We start from the raw sequence: 22,903 nt of genomic DNA, 5'->3' as shown, positions 1-22,903 counted from the left end.
TACATAACTTGTCCAAGTTTCGTCCAAATCCATCCATAACTTTTTGAGATGTCCTGCTATGTATTGTTTTTGGCCCTATCTCACAATGGTGAAGAATCACTGACAAAATTCAACAATTCTCATATCCGAATGCATATTCAAATCTTCACCAAACTCGAATCCATTTGTCCTTGTCAGACACCCTCTGGTGCACCAAGTTTCGTCCAAATCCGTTTGCAACTTTTTGAGATATTCTGCAATGTATCGTTTTGGCCCTTTCTCCCAATGATGAAGAATCGCTGAAAAAAAATTCGAACAGCTGGATCCGAATCAGGATCTTCACCAAAATACCATCATTTCGTCCTGGTAACATACGCTCCTTCTCTGCCAAATTTCATCCGAATCCATCCACAACTTTGAGATATTTTGTTCACAAACAAAGAGACAGACAGGGGTGAAAACATACCCTCCATCGACCTTTGGTTGCGGAGGTAACAACTAACACAGGCCACATACATCCGATACGAAAGGCCGACACAACATCACACACACAGACCATCTATCTAACCCAAGAAGGGAAAGGGAAGCAAAAAAAACAAAAAAAACAATATTCGCAGGGAATTCAAATAAAACGGGACGTGAGGATGGGAATGGAATGGGGTTCAGGCCTGTTTGAAGGTCAGATTCATCGATGCTCGTCAGAGCGGGGCTTGGTGGGAACAAAGTGAATGGACCAGTCATCACGCTCTGCGATTCCTTTCTCCTTTGAGCCTTTTCCTTTCTCCAACCTCCTTCATGCAACACATCAAATCCCTCAGCTCAGGAAGTTCATCGAGTTCGACTCCCTCGTAAAGCACACGTCGAGCCCGTTCACAGCATGAGGCACCGATTGTCCCCGCAGAGACCCAAAGAAGCGCCCTTTTCCACGGAATACCTCTTTTCCTTTTTGTCCACCTGATTCTTGCACACTGAATCCTTCAGAACGTTCATAGAGATCCAGTCCCTCACACCAACATGCTCAAGCCGTTCACGCCACGAGCAAGGATTCTCTTTTTAACGTGCCGCCAAGAGCCGCTCTTCCTCTTCCTCTGCCTATCTCCTCCCACACGTTCTTGCTACAAAGAAAAAGAGTTGAATCCTTTCCAAAGCTGTTTTTGTGTTCCACCACCAACAGTCAAAATCACGTGGATGAAAGGGAGTGGATATGGGGTAAACTTTTAGAAAAAGTAAAAATAATACGAAAAGGTCCTATTTGGGATCCACAGTTGACCTGGCATTTCTTGCGCAATCCACCCAAAACAACACGAATCGTCTATGCTTGCTTTGTAAACGATTGACAGTCCCACAAACGTAACAATATTAATCATAAAACGACGTCACCCCGACAAGATGTTATCATTCCTCAATACAGGACAAGGGTTGTTGTGACCATAAACCAAACCACACATCCTTCCACAAATGTTTGACGCGGGAGAGCCGGCTGGCTTCCCCCCACCTCCCCATCATGGCATGGCTGTTCTCAACACTGCACTGAACCGTTCAATTAATTTTAACACAGTGTAGTTTCTACCACATTATAACTTTCACCATGTGATTGACGACTTAAATGGTGTTTATTTTGCAACATCCTCGCATCCAGTCGTGTGTATCTTCTTTTTGTTATAAAAGAGCAAATGTATATGGTTATGTCGCTGTGTATGTATGTTTATTGGCGACGAAAACGTCTTCTTCTTCTTCAAAAAAATTACCACCCTCTTGATTAACCCTCTTAATTGCGTTGAGACTGCTGAGACCCCTCAGACCTTTGATGACCCTTTAATTCCCCCAATACCCTTCAGACCACCAAGACCGCTAAAGCCCCAAAATACCCTGTAGACCCCCAAAGACCCAAAATACCCTTCAAGGCCCTGAGGCTCAAAAATACCCTGAATACCCAAATACCCTGAATACCCAAAGACCCTGAATACCCAAAGACCCTGAATACACAGAAGGCCCAAAACACCCCGAAAACCCAAAAGACCCAGAAGACCCAAAAGACCCAGAAGACCCAAAAGACCCCGAAGACCCAAAACACCCCGGAGACCCCAAACACCCCGAAGACCCAAAACACCCCGAAGACCCAAAACACCCCGAAGACCCAAAACACCCCGAAGACCCAAAACACCCGAAGACCCAAAACACCCCGAAGACCCAAAACACCCCGAAGACCCAAAACACCCCGAAGACCCAAAACACCCCGAAGTCCCAAAACACCCCGAAGACCCAAAACACCCCGAAGACCCAAAACACCCCGAACACCCAAAACACCCCGAAGACCCAAAAGGCCCCGAAGACCCAAAACACCCCAAAGACCCAAAAGACCCCAATGACCAAAAAGACCCTGAAGACCAAAAATACCCGGAAGACCCAAAGACCCTTAAAGACAAAAAAGACACCAAAGACCCTTAAGACCCAAAAGCCTCTGAAGACAAAGACCCAAAAGACCCTGAAGACACCAAAGACCCTGAAGACCCAAAACACCTCAAAGACCCAAAATACCCTTGAAGGCCCAGAGGATCCAAAAGACCCTGAAGACCCAAAACACCATGAAACCCAAAAGACACCGAAATGGTCAAAGATGCCTATCCCTCTGAAACGACGTGTGGTGAGGCGCGCAGAGTGCGCCGAGTCACGCTAGTATGTATAATCACGCAAGCATAATATATAAAACAAAGTGTGTGTATGTGTTGGTGTGTGTCTAAATGTAAGTGTTAAATTTAACTTCCACACCCCGCACGACACTCCGACAAGCTAAGATGACTAATAAACAAGGGATCACGGAAAGTCAGACCTGACGGGATACAAGTTACCGGCACAGATCGAGCAGCGCCGACTCGGACGTGCTTTCTCGAGCTTGCCCCGCAAGAGACCTCCCATTCCCGTGATGCTGAAATAATCAGAATCACTACAATTTAACACAGGTGGAGGCTAATTAACTTGGTGTGTGATTTTGAAGGTGCTTGGTTCCACCTGAGCTAATTTATAATTGCTATTATATGGGGGTGGGCACTTATCCAACTAAGATATGCTAGTTTTGTATTTTTTATTAATTTTCTGAAATTTGCATAATTTGTTTTTCACTTGGAAGTTGTGGGTTGCGATATGTAAATAAATTGGAAAACGTCTGATTTAATGCAATTTAATTCCAGGCGAAAGGGCAACAAAAGTTGAAACTTTGAAAGGGGGGTGTAGACTTTCGATACAATGTTCTGATCATGACTTTGTTTAGAACTGTTCCTTAAAATTGAGATCGAGTGTGATGTTTTATTTTCAGATTTTATTGTGGCTGTGAAGGTGGAGTCCGAGTGGCTGGACCAGTCTTCCTCGTTCGACAAAGGTTTGAACGACAACAATCTTCATGTTGTAGTTCTTTTTCGTTATTTTTTATGATAAAATGAGAACGCTATTTTTGTTTGTTTTGCCAATTGAAGTTTCTGGTTGATGCTAATCAGGGGGGAGTCATAATTTCTTTACGAGTGACTGTTGGGCAGTGCATTGGTTCAATGCAATGTCCATGTGAATTATTATTGATCATTTATTATTGATGATTTTGTGTTGTTGACCGTGATGGAAGAAATTAGGGGGGTTAACGTAACACTGCATGCGTAACAATGTGAAAATGGTTGATCAGAGTCGTGATGGCAATGTACAAAAGAGCGTGCACAGCTGTAAGGACGAAGGACGGGAACAGTGGTGAGTTTGAGGTGAAGGTGGGAGTGCATCAGGGGTCGGTACTAAGTCCACTACTATTTGTAGCTGTGATGGAGGTGCTGGGTCAGAACGTAAAGGAGGGTTTACCGTGGGAGTTGTTGTATGCAGATGATCTGGTGTTGATTGCAGAAAGTATGGATGGACTGAAGGAGAAGATGAACAAGTGGAAGGAATGTATGGAGACAAAAGGTCTGAAGGTGAATATCGGAAAAAACGAAGGTGATGGCAAGTGGTAAAGCATGTGTTGAGGTGGAAAGAACTGGGAAGTGGCCGTGTGCTGTGTGTAGGAAGGGTGTCGGAGTGAATTCCATTCAATGTACAATGTGCGCTGAGTGGGTTCATCAAAAATGTAGTGGTTTGAGAGGGTCATTAACCAGTGTGGCAGCTACATTCAAGTGGAAGGTGTGCACAGAGGGAGCTGCAGATGGAGGAAATGTTGAGTTGGATCTTGGAGATGGCGTGAAGATGGAAGGTGTGAAAACATTTTGTTACCTAGGAGACATGCTGAATGGAGAAGGTGGATCAGACTCTGCAACGGTTGCTCGAGTGAGATGTGCATGGAAGACGTTTCGGGAACTGAGTGGCGTGCTGACGAGGAGGGGAGTGTCGTTGAAGCTGAAGGGAAAGGTGTATGCTGCATGTGTGAGAAGTGTTATGATTTATGGGAGTGAGACATGGGTAATGAACGTAGAGCAGCAACGAAGGCTGGAAAGGGTGGAAATGCGAATGGTTCGATGGATGTGCGGAGTATCGTTTAGAGAGAGCAAGACAAATTATGAATTGCGAAAGATGATGGGAATATTGCCTGTGATTGATGCTGTGAAGAGGAACAGGTTGAGATGGTTTGGTCATGTGTTGAGGAAGGATGAAAGTGACTGGTTGAGAAGAGTGATGGAAATGAATGTAGAAGGAAGTAGAGGACGGGGAAGACCGAGAAAGACTTGGCTAAAGATCGTTGAAGAAGAAATGCGGGCAAGGGGGTTAACAAGGGGAGATGCAGAAAATAGGGCAAAATGGAGAACATTGTCATGGGGACCGCAAGGCTAACCCCCGGTCTTGCAGGGAAAATGGCCTTAAAATGTCTGTTGTTGTTGTTGTATCTTCTGTTGTTGAGATGAGGTGTTGATTGCAAAAGTTAGAGCAAAAAAGGGAAGGGTATATTGTAGTTGGATTTGCAAACCATGGAATTCTTTTTTTTGTTTTAAATTTAACTTTATTTTTGTTGTTGTTTTTGTTTTTCCTGCAATGTCAAAGCTCATGAAAGAGCTAGAACACTGAACAGATCAAGACACAGGGAAAAAAGAACAATCTAGAATGGCACTCAGTAGAGAGCATACCTCCGCCTTCTTGGCCATATCACTCAATGGTGAAGAATCACCGAATTATTTTTTAAAATCATATCTGAATCCATATTCAGGTCTTCACCAAAATCTAATCGATTCTTCCTTGTCACGCACGCACACCCTTTCCACCACGTTTCGTCCAAATCCATCCATTACATTTTGAGATATTCTGCAATGTATAGTTTTTGGCCCTATCTCCCAATGGTGAAGAATCACTGAAAAAAATTAAATCATTCTCATATCCGAATCCCTGTTCAGAACTTCACCAAAATCGAAATGATTAGTCCTTGTCACACACCCAACGGCTCCACCAAGTTTCGTCCAAATCCGTCCACTCCTTTTTGAGATATCCTACTTTGTATCATTTTTGGCCCCACTTCCCAATGGTGAAGAATCACTTTAAAAATTCTCGTAGCCGAATCTGGATCTTCACCTAAATCTAATGATTTCGTCCTTGTGACACACGCTACATCTCTGCCAAATTTAGTCCGAATCCATCCACAACTTTTTGAGATATTTTGTTCACAAACAAACAAACAAACAAACAAACAAACAGACAGGGGTGAAAACATAACCTCCATCCACCCTTGGTGGTGGAGATAATGAGCAGAGGTGAATCATGATCCTGATTAATGTAGTTTCACCAGCAGGGGGTTTATGGTGGACTGCGTGTACCCTGCAGAAACCTAGGGGGAACAAAGCACGGAAAGAGCAGAGGGTGCAAGACCAAAAAGGAGACCCTAGAAGACAGAGAGACGACCAAGCTGTCTGCGATGGGAAAGTGATAGGCCCACTGACTCATCTTCGTCACAGTAGATTCCAATAATATTGAAGGTCTTGGTTTCTATTGGCGTCAAGCTTAGCAAGGTGTGAGGCAGGGGCACCGATTGCCCAGGGGGAGAGCAGTACTCCTTCAAGCTGCAGATGAAGGCCGAGTTGGTGGATATGAGTGCAGGTCTTAGCTCTTTCACGAGCCTCGATTATGTATACAAAAAAAAAAAGAAAAAAAAAAAGGTGTGCCAAGAAAGGATGTTGCATGATGCAGGAAGCCCAATCGGCTGCTGGCTTTGGAAACCAACTTTGAAATGTGGTTTGCCCACTGACAATCATGCCTGAAAGTGAGACACAGGAATATGAATGACTTATTTACACCACTTGACTTTTTCACATTTTCTTGTGTTTCACCTTGAATTCAAAATTGATTAAATGGAGATATCTTTTGTCACTGATCTGCACATAATACCCCTTAATGTCAAAGTGCAATTTTTGGGGGAATTTTTAAAATAAACCAATTAAAAATGAAAAGTTTGAATGTCTTGAGTCAATAAGTATTCTTGGGAAAATGCCAGGGGTATAGAAAATGCCCCTTTATGTAGTATGCTCCATGTGGCAAAGTACATCATAGAAAAGAAGGGACATTCCATAGCTTGTAGAAAATGCCAAACAATACAAAATAAGGGACATTCAAAAATCTTGTGTGCATGGTGGACTCCCTGTGTGTTCTGAGGAACCAAGTAATGCTCTGGAAAAGTTCATATTAAGGTGTGCCCGACATCTGGCAAATAAAATTCATTTACTTCTTCATGCAGGTGAATGAATCAAATTGGCACCTCTTTGTATGAACTGGTGTCTATTTACTTCTGTCATGCCTCTGTTTATACAAGTGCACATTTGCATAAATAAATACAAAACAATTACCAGACATTTGAACACAAATAATCATTAAAATTCTGGAAGCGGTCGAACTTGGTGGGAAGGCTTCTTCCTCTTCCTGAACGTCATCATACTTTTCTCAAAACGTGATCAACTTTGATTGATCAACATTCAGCAGCATATATTCAACGCAAAGGTAAAATGATGATTTGACATTTGTCATGGATTCTGATTTGGATGTAAATGCTTTTCCATTATAATTGCCCTCATTTCAAATACTAGGGCATGCCCGTACTATATCTATATCTAAAATTATATCCCCCCCCCCTCTATTTACATGAAATGGTTTGGTCCAAAGCGAACGGCTTGCGAGTACGGTGACAATCCCCCCCCTCTATTTACATGAAATGGTTTGGTCCAAAGCGAACGGCTTGCGAGTACGGTGACAATCCCCCCCCTCTATTTACATGAAATGGTTTGGTCCAAAGCGAACGGCTTGCGAGTACGGTGACAATCCCCCCCCTCTATTTACATGCAATGGTTTGGTCCAAAGCGAACGGCTTGCGGAGTTTGGTAAAGAAATCGCCATAGCTCGCTAACTACTTGTCCGATTAATATGAAACCTTGAAAAGGCACATCCTCGGGTCCCCAGCAATATACCTGGCAAGTTGCAAGTATATCGGACCGGTAGTTGTCGCGAAACAGCGGTCACAGACAAACATACATACATACATACATACATACAAACATACAAACATACAAACATACAAACATACACACAGAGATTACTGGAATTCTAGATAGATGTTCATGTGTCTTTTCGCTTTGCAACGCGGGGTACTCCTGCAAGTACCACATATGAAGGGGCCTTTTCTGTGCCCCTGTCATTTTTCCCAAGAATGTCCCTTCTTTTCTATAGTTTGCCACATGGCACATACCAGATAAAGGGGCCTTTTTATGCCCCTGGCATTTTTCACAAGATATATTTTAAATACGAACAAAATGCATTTGTTCATCGTACAAGACTTTATACAAGACTATACAAAAGACTTGAAGAAGTAAGGGGAAAAAAAGATTCAACCCAGATGGGATTTTAACCAACAATCCCAGCTTGGGAGTCTGATGCTTTATCCATTAGGCCATTGAGCAAGCATGTTCGAATTATTTTTAAATATATTGTTATGTCGGTGGGGTAAAGGAATATCTCGGGCCAGGTAGATCTGTGCAGGTAACATGGTTCGACTGTCGCGATAGGGAATCTACCCTGTAATAAGTTCTATGTGTAGTCCAGTTTTCGGGATAAGCTGTATTGATGTGCCTGCTATGATGGAGCAGGGCGTGCTAAATAGTACAGGGATTATGGAAAAGATTCCTTTGTTCATAGTCCCCTCTGTTGTCAAACCTGTGTCCCTTATGGCAACGCACTCATTCAATCACTTAGATAGGTCCTTAGTGCACTCATTAAATAATTCCCCCCCCTTACCACAACGGCTTTGGAAAACGGGCAGGAAGCCAGGCCGGGGCACCGCCAATGGGGCCGCAACCAGCCACACCACCAGCTGGCCTCGCAATCAGCCTCGTGGCAGGATAGCCACGCCCAGGGAGCGGGTAATTGGTTGGAGTGGGAGGAACTTGACAAAGGGGAGAAAGCCATCAAGTGCAAACATTCTGGAGGTCGAGTGACGAGCCTCTGGTTGGAGAAAGAAAGACCTGACGTCACAGGGCGAACAGTAAAACTGCCGGCTCGCCGGGATCGCGCTCTCATCTCTGCTGGCCTGGGCTGATTCCTGTCCTTCCTCCCTCCATTCAATTCCTCAAATTCATTTTTCATTCCCTCCATTTGCTCACTCTGAGCCTCCATTTTATTGTTCATTTCTCCCATCTCTCCCTTCAATTCGCATTTCATTCCATCAATTTTATTTTCCAATCGTGCCATAAATTGCATTAAGACCTGGTTGACTTTGGGGGCCGTCCCTACAGCGGGGGAAGGTGTTCAAGATCAAATAGCTCCATCACCATGTTCAACCCCCCCATCTACAGTCACGTGAAAAAGTAAGTACACCCCATGTAAAGTTTTGACTTTTTCAACATATTTCTACATACAGCTATTTGATCTTCATTTCAACAATATTGATAGATAAAGGTGATATAACATAACAAATATCATGAAACATTTACATTTTGTAGTCCATTGCATAATTTAAATAAACATAAATGCAAATTTCGCATGTGGAAAAAGTAAGTACACCCTTGGCTCTAATCGGTGGTATTGCCCCCTTTGGCAGAAACAACCTCAAGTAGGCGTTTCTTATAACTGTCTACCAGTCTCTGACATCGACTGGGAGAAATTTTTGCCCACTCCTCCATGCAGAATTCTTTCAGGTGTTCGATGTTTGAGGGGTTTCTTGCGTGCATAGCTCGTTTCAAATCCCCCCACAACATCTCGATGGGATTTAGACCCGGGCTTTGACTTGTCCATTCCAGAACCCTCCATTTCTTTCTTTTCAGCCATTCCTTGGTGGATTTTTTATTTTTTATTTTTTGTATGTTTAGGGTCATCATCATGTTGCAAGGTCCACCTTCGGTTGAGCTTCAACTTTCCGACAGATGGCCTCACATTATCCTCAAGCACCCTCTGGTACAATGAAGAATTCATAGTGGATTCTTTGATGGTGAGCTGCCCAGGCCCTGATGCAGCAAAGCTGCCCCAAACCATAATATTTCCACCACCATGCTTTACAGTTGGTATCAGGTTCTTGTGGTCAAATGCTGTCTTTAGTTTTCGCCAAACATGTCTTCTGGTACTGTGGCCAAATAGCTCCACCTTTGACTCATCTGTCCAGAGCACATTTTTCCAGAAGTTCTTCTACCGACTCCTCTCTGGCCTTGCCACCCCAGCTCTCTCTGGGCTCTGTCCCGCAAATATTCCAACAGGTCGCACAAGATCTGCCTGCATCCCTCTTATGGTCAAACTGCCAAAATCAAGACTCTCTGCTCACCTTCACTCCTTCATTCCTCTTTTTTCCCGCCTCTGGAACAAACTCCCTCACTCTCTTCAATCCCACTCCACCCTCCAGGTCTTTAAAACAGCTGTTCACCACCATCTCTTATCTTTCCCCATCCAAAACCTTGATCTTTTCTACCCCCGCTAATTTCACACCAATTCCACTTTTTTGAAATACCAACTTCTGTCCTGGAAGTCCTTGGTGTCCTTGTGTTTTATACTTCTCCCTCCACCCCCCCCCCCCCTTCTCACGCCTCCTCCCCCCAAGCCCTCTCCCTTCCACACATCTCCCTGCTCTCAAATGTTGTGTTTGTGTGCTTCCCCTTCTCTCCCAATCTTGTTTTCCGCTCCCTCTTTTTGTGTGTTTTGTTTGTCTGGTTGATTTGTTTGTGAAGTCAATGTTAGCTCTTTCACGAGCCTCGATTCAGTATACAAAAAAAAAAAAAAAAGTGCTGGTCTTTGCCTAGGTGTTCATTGGCAAACTTTAGTCTTGCCCTGATGTTCTTTCTGGACAGCAAAGGTTCCTCCTGGCACACCTCCCATGGAGATCACATTTGTGCAGCCTCTTTCTGAAGGTAGACTCGTGCACTTTGACATCAACAGTGGCAAGAGCTACCTGCAGGTCCCGTGATGACATTCTGGGGTTCTTCGAGACTTCTTTCAGCATCTTGCGGTATGCTCTCGGGCTGAACTTGCTGGGGCGGCATGGCCTGAACAAGTTGGCAGTTGTTTGGAATCTTCTCCACATGGAGATGTTCTTCCGGACAGTCGAATGATTGATTTCAAATTGTTTGGAGATCTTTTTAAATCCTTTCCCAGACTCGTAGGCATCTATAACCTTCTTTCTGAAGGCCTCAGAGAGCTCTTTTGATCGAGGCATGGTTATGCTGCACACTTCAACAACAAAGAGCAAATCAAACTGAATGTCTGAGGTTTAAATAAGACAGGTTCCTCCAAGATCCTCTCCAACGATGTTCTAATCATTTGCACCTGAGCTGGTGCACCTGATTCAAATTTTAGGTATTTGAAGTAGTGATAAATGTAGGTGTGCACTTACTTTTTCCACATGCAAAATTTGCATTTATGTTTGTTTAAATTATTCAATGGACTACAAAATTTAAATGTTTCATGATATTTGTTATATTATATCACCTTTATCTATCAATATTGTTGAAATGAACATCAAATAGCTGTATGTTGAAATATGTTGAAAAAGTCAAAACTTTACATGGGGTGTACTACTGTACTTACTTTTTCACGTGACTGTACATCCTACTCACCCCAAATGCTTCCCGCATCTTCCATCCTTTTTTCCATATTGCCCACCTCCTCCATCCGTTAAGAAGAGGTCACTTTCCCGCGTGGCTTTTACCAGGAATAAAATTTAAATTTTAACTGACGCCCTGTTCGCGTCCCGCACACCGATCGACGATGCAAATGTATCGCCTCCGACTACGAAAATTTTGTTTCCAAATTCTCCACACTCTTGACACCAAATTTTTACCACGGTTACATCCCACTCCTGACTACCAGTTGTCGTGCGAATACCCTCCGGTTAATACCGGGGCTCCCGAATGATCAAACGGCTTTAATTGAGGCGACGACCAAATATGGATTCGGCTATAAACTGCAGGAGGAAGAAGTGAAGAGGAAGAGGCGGAAGCGCTTACCTATAGCGATCCAACCGCAGCTCCGATCCTGCAGGGGAATTAACTCAACGAACACATGTTGAATGGAAAGGGAAAATAATGCAAGGGTTTATTTACAAGGAATCTCCGGACAGGGAAATACGCGCCGGTAATAAAATGTCCTAAATCGGGATCCTGCACACTGACTTCCAAATACGAGACAGGGGAATGAATTGCAAAAATAACTGTCCTCAGTGTACGTGTGAAATGTGGTGCGTCTTAACTGTCTGCAGTCTTGTCCACCGTCCAACGCGGCTCCAAGCTCCGGCGCGAGGAAACCCTCCGTCCGCTTCGCCCACGCGCTCCGCCAGGCCCGAGCCAACACCCCACTCCAGGCTCCTCGTCAACCGCCCACGAGGTCCGTTCGCTCCCAGCACCAAGAAGGACCGAGCACTGCTCCAAGCACCAACGCAGGGCTCGCGATCTTCACACGAGGTGGATCTCCAACACGAGACACAAACAGACAGGAACGGCAAGAGCACGGGATGAAGGAAGGATACGAATCAGACCAGGCCGGCAGAGAAGAGAGCGCAATCCCGGCGAGCCGGCAGTTTTACTGCTCGCCCTGTGACGTCCGGTCTTTCTTTCTCCAACCAGAGCCTCGTCTCTCGACCTCTAGAACGTTCGCACTTGCTGGCTTTCTCCCATTTGTCGAGTGCCTCCCGCTCCATCCAATCCCCCGCTCCATGGGCGTGGCTATCCTGACATGAGGCTGGTTGCTCGGCCAGCTGGTGGTGTGGCTGGTTGCGGCCCCATTGGTGGTGACCCGGCCTGGCTCCTGCCCGTTTTCCAAAGTCTTTGTGGTAAGGGAGGGGAATTATTTAATGAGTGCACTGAGGACTTATCCAAGTGTTTAAATGAGTGCTTTGCCATAAGGGACACAGGTTTGAGGACAGAGGGGATGACGAACAAAGGAATCTTATCCATAATCCCTGTACCATTTGGCACCCCCTGCTCCCTCGTAGCGGGGACATCAATACAGCTCATCCTGACAAACCGGACTACACATAGAACTTATTATAGGGTAGATTCCCTATTGCGACAGTCGAAGCAGGTTACCTATACAGATCTACCTGGCCCAAGATATTCCTTTACCCTCTGACATAACAATATTAAAGGGGTATAAAGTGTGTTTTTACTGTATATTTCGATACATTTATTTTTGTATATATCTTTATTATATTCTCCGGGGGTGATTCTCTCTGTTGAACGTCTGTCCGGGGGTGTGGCTTCCTTCTTTGAGAGAGTAGCTCCACCCATTCTGGAAGAGGCTTCAAAAACAAATATCCACCATTTTATTTACTCGCATAACTTTGAAGCCTGTTTTGTTCGGCCCATGGTGTCTTGCTCTCTCTCACAGTTTCATTTCAACTCTAATTCGATATCTCATTTCATTTTTCACAGTCGCTAACATGGTTTTGGACTCGGTTGAAAAAAAACGGGAATAAAATCCGATTAAAGTTTCCGTTTATAGAACGAAATGCATTTTCATTGGCCTATAACATAAAGGCCATTGACACTCTCTCACTCCTTTATCTCCACTATAATATAACTCACCATCTGATTTCATTTTTATCGATGGTTTTAGATTCGGTGTCAGCAATAATTGATAACATTCACGCACACATGGGAAATTGCCGAGATATATGAAAAAAAAATCACGGCACGGGCTGTCATACACCGCCTAAAATAACCGACGGGAAAATGGCGAGATATTTTCAAAATTAGTGGCGGACTTTTCCATTTGATGACAGTCGTCACGATGAAATATTTAATTTATACGTCGTCACAATAATGTGGGGAAAGGGGCAAAGCTTCGTTCACGTATCGTCACAGACGGCAAATTGCCGAGATATATTAAATAATTGCGGCTTTTCGCGGCACGATATATCTTACACTGCCCAAGTACAAAGACAGGAAATTGCCTAGATTTATGAAGAAATCGCGTCGGACGTTTCCATCGTCATGATTAAATGTTTAACTTATACGTAGTGAACAATGTTGGGAGAGGGTCGAAGCTTCATTCACGTATTGCCACAGACGGCAAATTGCCGAGATTGTGTGTTTGTGTGTGTGTGTGTGTGTGTACATGTGTGTGTGTGTATATATGCATATGTATATATGTGTGTGTGCATATGTGTATATGTGTGGATGTGTATATGTGTGTGCATGTGTGTGCATGTGTGTGTGTGTGTGTGTGTGTGTGTGTGTGTGTGTGTGTGTGTATGTGTGACCCACTCCTGTGTGTGTGTGTGTGTGTGACCCACTCGTGTGTGTGTGTGTGTGTGTGTGTGTGTGTGTGACCCACTCGTGTGTGTGTGTGTGTGTGTGTGTGTGTGCGCGTGTCGAAGAGAGACACAGAAATGTGAGTAACAGAAATGAAAAAAACGAGGTGTGTGTGTGTGTGTTTCTGTGACACACTCCCCAGTGTGTGTGTGTGACCCACTCCCCTGTGGGTGATCCACTCCCTGGTGCAGTGTGCATGATGGGGGCAGGGAGGGAGAGGATTTGAGCTCTTGAAGTCACATTTTACATGAGATGTAATCACACATTTCAAACTGTATTTCCCATTTGCACGCACATGCATTCACATGTTATCAGAAGTAAATACATTGTGTAGATTACATCATTTGTGGATCTGATAAATTGCCAGTAACCATTTTGTAAAACTGAATGTGCAGCATCAAATCAAGATGTCCAAATATCACACCCATCCATGCCCGTGGGATTCCCACGGGTGACCCCACTAGTCTTATTATAATAGAGCAAACGTATATGGTTATGTATGGACCAAAAGGTCTTCTTCTTCAAAATAAATAATTAACACCCTCTTAACCCTCTTAATTACGTTTAGACTACTGAGACCCCTCAGACCTTTGACTACCCTTTAATTCCCCCAAGATCCTTAATACCACCAAGACCCCTGAAGACCCAAAATACCCTGAAAGACCCATAATGCCCTCAGAGACCCCAAATACCCTGAAGACTCAAAACACCCAAAGACCAAAAATACCCCTGAAGGCCCTGGGGCTCAAAAAGACCCTGAAGACCCAAAATGGCCCCGAATACACAAAAGACTCCAAAGACCCAAAATACCCAAAATACGCCAAAGACGCAAAACACCCCGAAGACCCAAAACACCCCGAAGACCCAAAACACCCCGAAGACCCAAAACACCCCGAAGACCCAAAACATCCCAAAGACCCAAAACACCATGAAGACCACAAAGACCCTGAAGACCCCGAAGACTCAAAACACCCCAAAGCTCCAAAAGACGCCAAAGCCCCAAAACACCATGAAGACCCAAAAGACACCGAAATGGTCAAAGATGCCCATCCCTCTGAAACAACACGTGGTGAGGCACGCGGAGCGCGCCGAGTCATGCTTGTATTTAACAAGTACAAAAAGTTTTAATTAAAACAAAAGCCGCGTCGATGTTACACAATGCCTAGATGCAGCTGTGCCTATAACGTCGATGTTATAAGCACAGGACATTCCTATTGATTCGATTACTTGATGTTATTTTTGTGCAAAGTGAAAATATATCTCGGCAATTTCCCGTGTGTGGCGACGAATTTTTAATATATCTCGGCATTTTCCCGTCTCTTATTTCGAGCGGTGTATGACTGAGCATGGCGCGATAAAAAAAAAAAATCTCAATGGACTTGAAGCTACAGGCCTTTGAGAATTCATTTCGTTCTATAAAGGGCAACTTTCATCGGATTTTCTTCCCGTTTTTTTTCAACCGAGTCTACAACTATGTTAGCGACTGTGAAAAATGAAATGATATATCGAATTTGATTTGAAAGAAAACTGTGTGAGAGAGGAAGACACCATGGGCCTACAAAACAGGCCTCAAAGCTATGCGAGTTAATAAAATGGTGGATATTTGTTTATATGAAGCCTCTCCCAAAATGGGTGGAGCTATGGTTCCCAGAATGGGTGGATCTTTGAGGTTTTGTCTTTTCTGCAAGAACAAGAAGAAGAAGAATAAGATGACGCAGTGGTAACAACAACAACAGCAGAGGGCACTCTATGAGCAGCGTCTGCGACGCGGCTAAAAATATTTAATGAAGCAAAAACTATCACACTCAGGTGGAATTTGTTTCGAACACCATTAACGAGACCTATTGGCCAATGTATATTCCAAGTTTGAGCTAGTTTTAATGTGGAGCCCTTGAGATATGAGTGCCAACATATTTTGGGTGGACGGACGGGTGGACGGATGAACAGACACCAACGTGATTTCGACGGTTTTCAAAATAAGACTCAAGAATGCGGAAACAAGCCGTTGATGAAATTTGGAACATACTACCTGGATGTATAAAACAATTTCTCGTGTTTAAGGTTCCCAAAAGCATAATGAGCTCCATCATTAGGAAATGAAAGAATATAAGATTGGAGAACCCCAACCTCGCCCTCTCCCAGGGAGCGGACCTGTTTCTCCAGGTTTGATCGGATTTAAAAAGTCTGATGTGTATGTTTGCAAGTTTGTAGCAGATGCTCCATAAGCCTTAGAAACTTGAAAAATCTAAAGTTCAGTTTTAATGTGATGTTTTTCTTTTCAGAATTGATTGTGAAAGTGAAGGTGGAATCTGAGTTTGAGGATGACTCTCTATCTCAAGAGAAAGGTCTGAACCACAACAACATTCTGCTTGTTCCAGTTACAGATAGTCATGTGTGTGTGTCTACATTGCACAGGAGGTTGTGAGAGATGCTGTTGCACTTGTCATTTAAGGCCACATGGTGACTTTTGGCCATGTTAAAATGACCCAGCTCATTAATAACAGATTCCTCTCTGCATATTGAAGCATCACTATATTTGTTTGAGATGTTCAGGGTAAACGTGTGTTTCAGAGGAGGAATTAATCTGTAAAACTATTCGGGTCAAATACATCATCATTCACAATGCATGTTCCTCTTGAACAAAACAAAATAAGGAGAGAGGCTAGATGCTAGAGCTTCGTCACTGCCGTAAGTAGATGATAAATGTTGTTCCTGGGACAGCCTCAAATCTCCATTCACTTACATGTTAATTTTCCTCTCACCATCACTTTTCTTCATTTCCCCTTAACACCCCCATTACTGCTACTCCCTTATGAACCTCCTAACATTTACCCTTATGGACCTATGATCCTTCTAGCCTTATGGACCTATGATACTTCTGGCTCTTCTACTATTTTCATTTAGTTTTCCGTCCACTCAAAAATATTTCCATCTTTTTTACCCAACTCACCAGTATTTAAATTAATTCTCTTATTTGTTTTGTGAACTTTTTTACCAGTTGCCTTTTCAATAAGTCTTATTTGATATTTTTCACATTCATTATGTTTTCCATTTATATACCAAGGTTGATTACACCTCCACTCTTTAGTCTGGTTGAGACATTACATCATTTATATAAGAGTAAAAAACGCGGCGGAAGCCCGTTAAAATCCCGAACCCCCCTTTTTAACTTCTCACTTATATATATTTTAACACTTATAACCATAAGGGAGACTATCAATTCCATTTCTAAAATTAACCTCTTATCATCAAAAGCCCCCAATGCTTTCTTATTCACCTCTTCTGAATATAATTGATGTTTATAACTTCTTATTCCATAAATCTTTCTAAACTCTTCTTTCTTTGTTGTTAAACAGTTATAATAATCCTTAAAGTTTATTGTTTCATTAATAACATTTTTCTTTACACCTTTTAACTTCTTATCAGTCTTTTCAACGTTATTCACAATGTTTTTATAAGCATATGCCTTTGACCTCAATCCCACAAATTCAGTCATAACACTTCCTCCCAATTCATCCTTGAACTTTCCAATCACCTTTTTATTTTTAGAAGAGAACAATCCACTCTCTGGACTATAATTACTGGTGTCATAGATATTGATGTCCTCCTTCATGTCTGAATAAACATCATCAGTATTGATCTTCAAAATAAAACTATCTGTATCCATATAAAGTAGATTAACATCATTTTGATATTTCTTCCTCAAGTCATTTAAAAATAATCATACATTAATGACTTTGATAAATCAAGAATTGATGTCCCAATATAAATAGGTTTGTCCATTTCAATACTCTCTTTCATCAAATGGATCGCACAAAAGTTCTCAGTAAAGACCTCAGCTCCAGTAAAACTCGGTCTATTAATTAATTTTGATGCTTGTTCCCAAGATGTTGCGAGTCTGATATTTTGTCTTTTCCTCACGTTCTCCATGGTCTTACCAAAGACCGCATTATTCATCAATTTTTAAAAGTCTTTCTCAAAATCTGTTTTTGACTCTGTTCTTCTTTGTGTATTAAAATCAATGTACTCCTTTAGCCAATGACTTTGATTGAACTTTAGAACCCTGTGGATCTTCTCTACTCTTAGACCTTTTGATAAATATTGTCGCAAATTTATTTGGTGGAGAACATAATTTTTCTTGTTATATAATGTAGTAAGTAATTTTTCTGTTGATTCACCGATATCAAACGACTGTTGATAATCACTCAACCATTCTTTCTTTGGAATTTCTTTCTCACAAGCAAATGGAAGATCTTTATGTTTGATATGAAGTTCTTCGGGATATTTAAAATCAACCTCAAAATAATAACCAACCTTTGAATCATCCAATTCTTTTTGTGTGGAGATACATACATCTTGTAAAACCTTTTTGTAGTCTTTTTCCTTTACCCATCTAAGTTTTCCATAAGGAAGAGCCTGAGACATTGCCCAGCCATCCAGGTTGTTCGCGTCATAGTACATAAAGTAAGAACTCTTTTTCGTTGAATCATAATTCGGAAGATATTTCTTATTTGCTTTTGCGTATCTACTCGAGCAGCCTTGTGAAATTCCACCTCTTTTTGCCTTTTCAATCATCAAAAGCATATCAACATCGGCTATCAAATCCAAAACTTGTTTTGTCATTTTCAACATCGCACTCCAAGCCAATCCAGGTGCTGTGTAGTAGTGAGCAGGATCCAATCCATATCCAGTGCGACAAACAGATCTAAAGGCTTCAAATACATCGGCCAATAAAAGCACATCAGTTTTGAGATATAAATTGTGATACTCGCCAAGATTCTTGATGTTATATTTTTCCCAAACATTTTGTGTGTGTACATAATCTTTATCAGATATATGACTGTTGTTTAATTTGTTATAGAAATTTTCTTTTAAAGGAAGTTGTGTTTCATTGAATCTCTCAAATGAGTCCATATATTCATAGGGGTAAATTCCCTTTTGTGTTAGTAAATCTTTATCTGAAAAATACTCTGAAAGACATGGAAACTCTTTTAGATTTTGAACCAAGTTAGCCAATGGACTTGCCATGAATTTAAATGTATCAAGAAATCTGATATGAGTAATAGGAGATGAGTGAATTGTTTTTGTGAATGAAATGTATTTTTGATCTGTGTTAGGAATTGCTGAAATGTGTCCAGATGTCTGAAAGTTCAGTAATAAATAGATGCGTATCATAATGAGCGTTGTTATGAAGAAAGACAGGAATGAAAGTGGAGAGTTTATCATTAATATTACAACTTTGATGAGCCGGACCTCTATATTTACCAGTGAGATGACAATGATCTCTAACCTTTAGACCTTCACCAATTTTTTCCTCACAAATATGACAAACATTGTTTTTTCTAAATTCCCTTTTCTCTTCACTCGTCAAGGACATTGGTTTATTGGTTTCCCTCATTATCTTGGTTAATCGAACACAGTCTTTTTCAAGTCGTTTCACAAACTCCTCAGGGGTATTTGAGCCTCTATACTCCTCTAACTAGTTATATTTATCACCAACGGATGATTTGATATAATAACAAAAACCGCAAGGAGTATGTTTTTGATATTTATTTGTGTATGATTCTTTTGGATCTGGAGAAGCAGTATCTATTTTTTCTAGAATACTTTCGAAATCAGCATATATTACAAACGGATGTTTGATCTTTTCCTTTTCATCTTTGAATGTGATCTTTGAGCCTTCTTTAGGCATATTGATTACCATTGATTTATGTTCACCACAATAATTTGAATGTTTATCTAATCTTTCTTGTGAATTGAAGAAGTTAAGACAACGCATACAAATATATATTTTATTTGTTCTTTTATATACTTGTGGTTTTATTAATTTAGCAATATCTTTGATGTATGTACAATGTGAATTTTCCTCTGAATTAAAATATAGAAGATTAATATGAGTTTGTTTACAATTGTCAGAAAGCTTTAAAACCTGAATGTTGTTTGTTTCTGTTAGACCACAAACATTAACTGATAAATTATTCATCTTTTCAAATTTAGGAATATCATTTAAAGCCATCGGAAACTTTAGATCTTTCGTATTTAATGTATTCTCATATTTTTTATAATGAGATACTCTTTCATCATGAAAATGTGGAGGATGTAAGTGTGCTAGAATAGACCAGAGAAAACATTTATTGTCTTTATTTTTGATATTGATAACTGCTTTTCTATTTTTGATAACACTGGGTAAATCAATGTAAGAAGAAGCTTTTAGAGGATCTGATTTAAGAATATGAATGTCTATGGAAATAATTTTTCCTATATTGAATCCACTTCCTACGATTGAATTATCCACATCTTGCTCTTGTTTAATAAGTTCATCATAGACTCCTGATGTTTTAAAATCTTGATATGAAGATATAAAGTGTGGCTCAGTTCTCATGTATGGTGTATCTATAACTCCTTCGTCCTTTGTCATTTCTAATTTTACTCCCATTTAAAATTTAAGTGGTTTCATTTCTTTTAGTGTTTTTTCAATCAACGTTTGAACAGCAGGTTTAACTATTTCTACAGCATCAACTATAGACTCTGGTTCAGGAGGTTTGAAGTTAAAGACTCTTATTTTAATATGTCCTTTGAATGCGCCATCAGAGTTTTTAGTTGTGATAAAATTTGATAAATGTAGAATTGTTTTAAGATGGATTTCGAAGCCTTTCTTGAGGATATTTTTTATTACAGACAGAATAGTGTTTTGTTTCCTTCTGAATAGGAGCTAGTAGGTGAAGTAGATTAAATGTGTGTTTGTTAGTTTTAAAGTGTCTTTTGTATTGTTTATATTCTTGTTCACAAACATCGCAATACGTTGCTTTGATCATATTTATATGGTAAAATTATACTTAAAGTAAAACACCTTTTTACAGGCTTTTTTAAAGATGAAACTGTGCTTAAAGTAAAACACCTTTTTACTCAGAATCATCTGAGTCAGATGTCAGAACAGTCTGAGTCAGAAACACATCAGAATTCAACACTAAAATCATCATCATCACTATCATCTAAGTTCATTGAGAACACACTATCATTTGTGTACACTGAAGTATCATCAATAAAGCTACTCTCATAACTATCATTTGAACACAAACTATTCGTATCATAACTATCTTCAGATCCTAGACTCTCAGTGTCATATTCAGTATCATAACTCTCAGAGTATTGACTGTTAATATCACTCATTTACATACCATTAAACTTCCATCAATATCTATATATTTTCTTTCATTAGAACTAATAACCACAATATTTTTTACATTAAATGTTATTTTCAAATAATCTCTAATAATCAAGGTACGGATTGATAGTTTACCACTAATATTCATATTATTAATTTCACCCACATCTTTGGGTCTATTAAAGAATATACAAATGTTTCCTCGAGAATCATTGATGGTCTTATCATTCATTTTCAAAGCTTCTTTATCAATGATCTTTTCAAGCTTTGAATAAATTGCCAGTAGTAGTGGAGAAACTTTTGTCAAATTTACTTAAATAGAGTTATTAATTAACATAGCTTATCCCATAAATTTAATAAAAGGACACATGTTATTCTCCATTATGGGTTTAATCCAAAAATTTCCATATTTATTTTTGTTCAATTTAACATCTTTGACATATTTTTCTGCTGGTACCGAAGTAGAGATTGATTGAAATTTGTCTTTTGTGTTTTGAAACATTGTATTTATTGCCTAATAAACTTATGTTTAGTTTAAGTAAAAATTTACCATATAAATATGATAAGATCTGAAGGATATTTAGAATTTCCAGACTCTCCATATGATAATTTAGAAATCTGCCACCGTTGTGGTAGAATAGGGCTTAATAATGAGGGTTCATATAAACAATGTATTTTCTGTGATTTAATTTTAATTAATGATAATAATAAATAAATAAAAATATATAACTCTTTTAAATTAGAACCAAAAATGAATTACTTTACAAGATTAATAAGAGAGATGAATGTTAAGCATTATGATGATAATACACCATTTCTTTCAAGGGAAGAGACTATTTGTATTGAGGAAATGTATAAGGGTTTAATGATATTTATTATTCAAAATAATTTTAATGGATATGTTAATACAAGATACTATATAAATAAAATAATGAATTATTTTGAAATTAAACCTGAACTCAGGATAAAATATAGAGTTTCTAAAATAGCTCAAAAAAAGTTAGATGACTTGTTTTCCAAATATATAAATGAATGATTTTTTACCCATTTGGGAAAATAAGATAAAATTTAATAACCATAAAAATATTCCAAATTCATTGAGATGTCTAATAGTTGGTTCAAGCGGCTGTGGAAAAACCTGTTTGCTCTTAAAGATGCTCCTCAGCCCTAATTTTTTAGATTATGAAAATTTAATAATTTTTACAAAGTCAAGTTTTCAACCTGAGTATCAACTTACTCTCACAGGGTTTTAATGCGGATCTTAAAAAGGAAGACATTATCGGTTTATTTAAACTTCAAAACAAACTAAATGATTATAATATTGATGATATAATACAATTATTTTGTGATACACAGACATCAAAACCAAAACAAAAACCCATAACTTGTATTCTCAGTGATAATACAGATGATATACCTTCACCTCAAGATTTAGATAAATCAAAAAAGAACCTCGTTATCTTTGATGATTGTGTTAATGAGAGAAACCAAACAGTAATGGATAGCTACTATACAAGAGGGAGACATTCTTCTTGTAATTGTATTTATCTTAGTCAGTCATATTTTCAACTCCCTCAGTGCTCAATAAGAAACAATGCCAATACTTTTATTTTATTCAAGTTAAATTCAATAGATGTAAATACTTTTTGGAGAGATAATTGTTCTACGTTATGTAGTAAGAAGGAATTTGAAAATTATATGAAACACACGATTGGAAAATATAAATATATTGTTGTGAAACAAGATGAGATACTAACTGATATTTTTTTCACAAATAAATACAGAAGATGAATACCGAAGAAAGAGCAAGAAAGTTTAAAGAACATCAAGAGTTGGTTTCAAAAGTTGTAAAGCAACAGGAAGACATAAAGAAGAAAAGGAGACAGAAACTAACTGGTGAAGAAGCCTTTGAAAGAAAACAAGAGAAATTTTTTAAACCACTTTTAAAAACTCAACAAACGATTTCACCTACAGTTCCCACGGTAGAATTTACTCTGAAAAAACTTCAAATGCTCAAAGATTTTAGTCAAATGAC

General features: G+C 40.0%; 1 protein-coding gene across 1 annotated transcript in view; it reads left to right on the top strand.

The window, feature by feature from the left end:
- LOC144892278 (uncharacterized) overlaps positions 1–19,599 on the top strand; it is a 41,819-nt gene extending 22,220 nt beyond the window's left edge. Inside the window, exons 2-3 of the mRNA XM_078778088.1 lie at positions 3,293–3,355; positions 15,986–19,599. Coding sequence (XP_078634214.1) covers positions 3,293–3,355; positions 15,986–16,128 — 206 coding nt within the window. The 3' untranslated portion in view covers positions 16,129–19,599. The remainder of the gene's footprint in view (positions 1–3,292; positions 3,356–15,985) is intronic.
- The last annotated feature ends 3,304 nt before the right edge of the window (positions 19,600–22,903 follow it).

Source organism: Myxine glutinosa, chromosome 5 (assembly GCF_964187855.1).
Source record: "Myxine glutinosa chromosome 5, kmMyxGlut1.1, whole genome shotgun sequence".
NCBI lineage: Eukaryota > Metazoa > Chordata > Myxini > Myxiniformes > Myxinidae > Myxine > Myxine glutinosa.
This window is presented reverse-complemented; position numbering and strand designations above follow the sequence as displayed.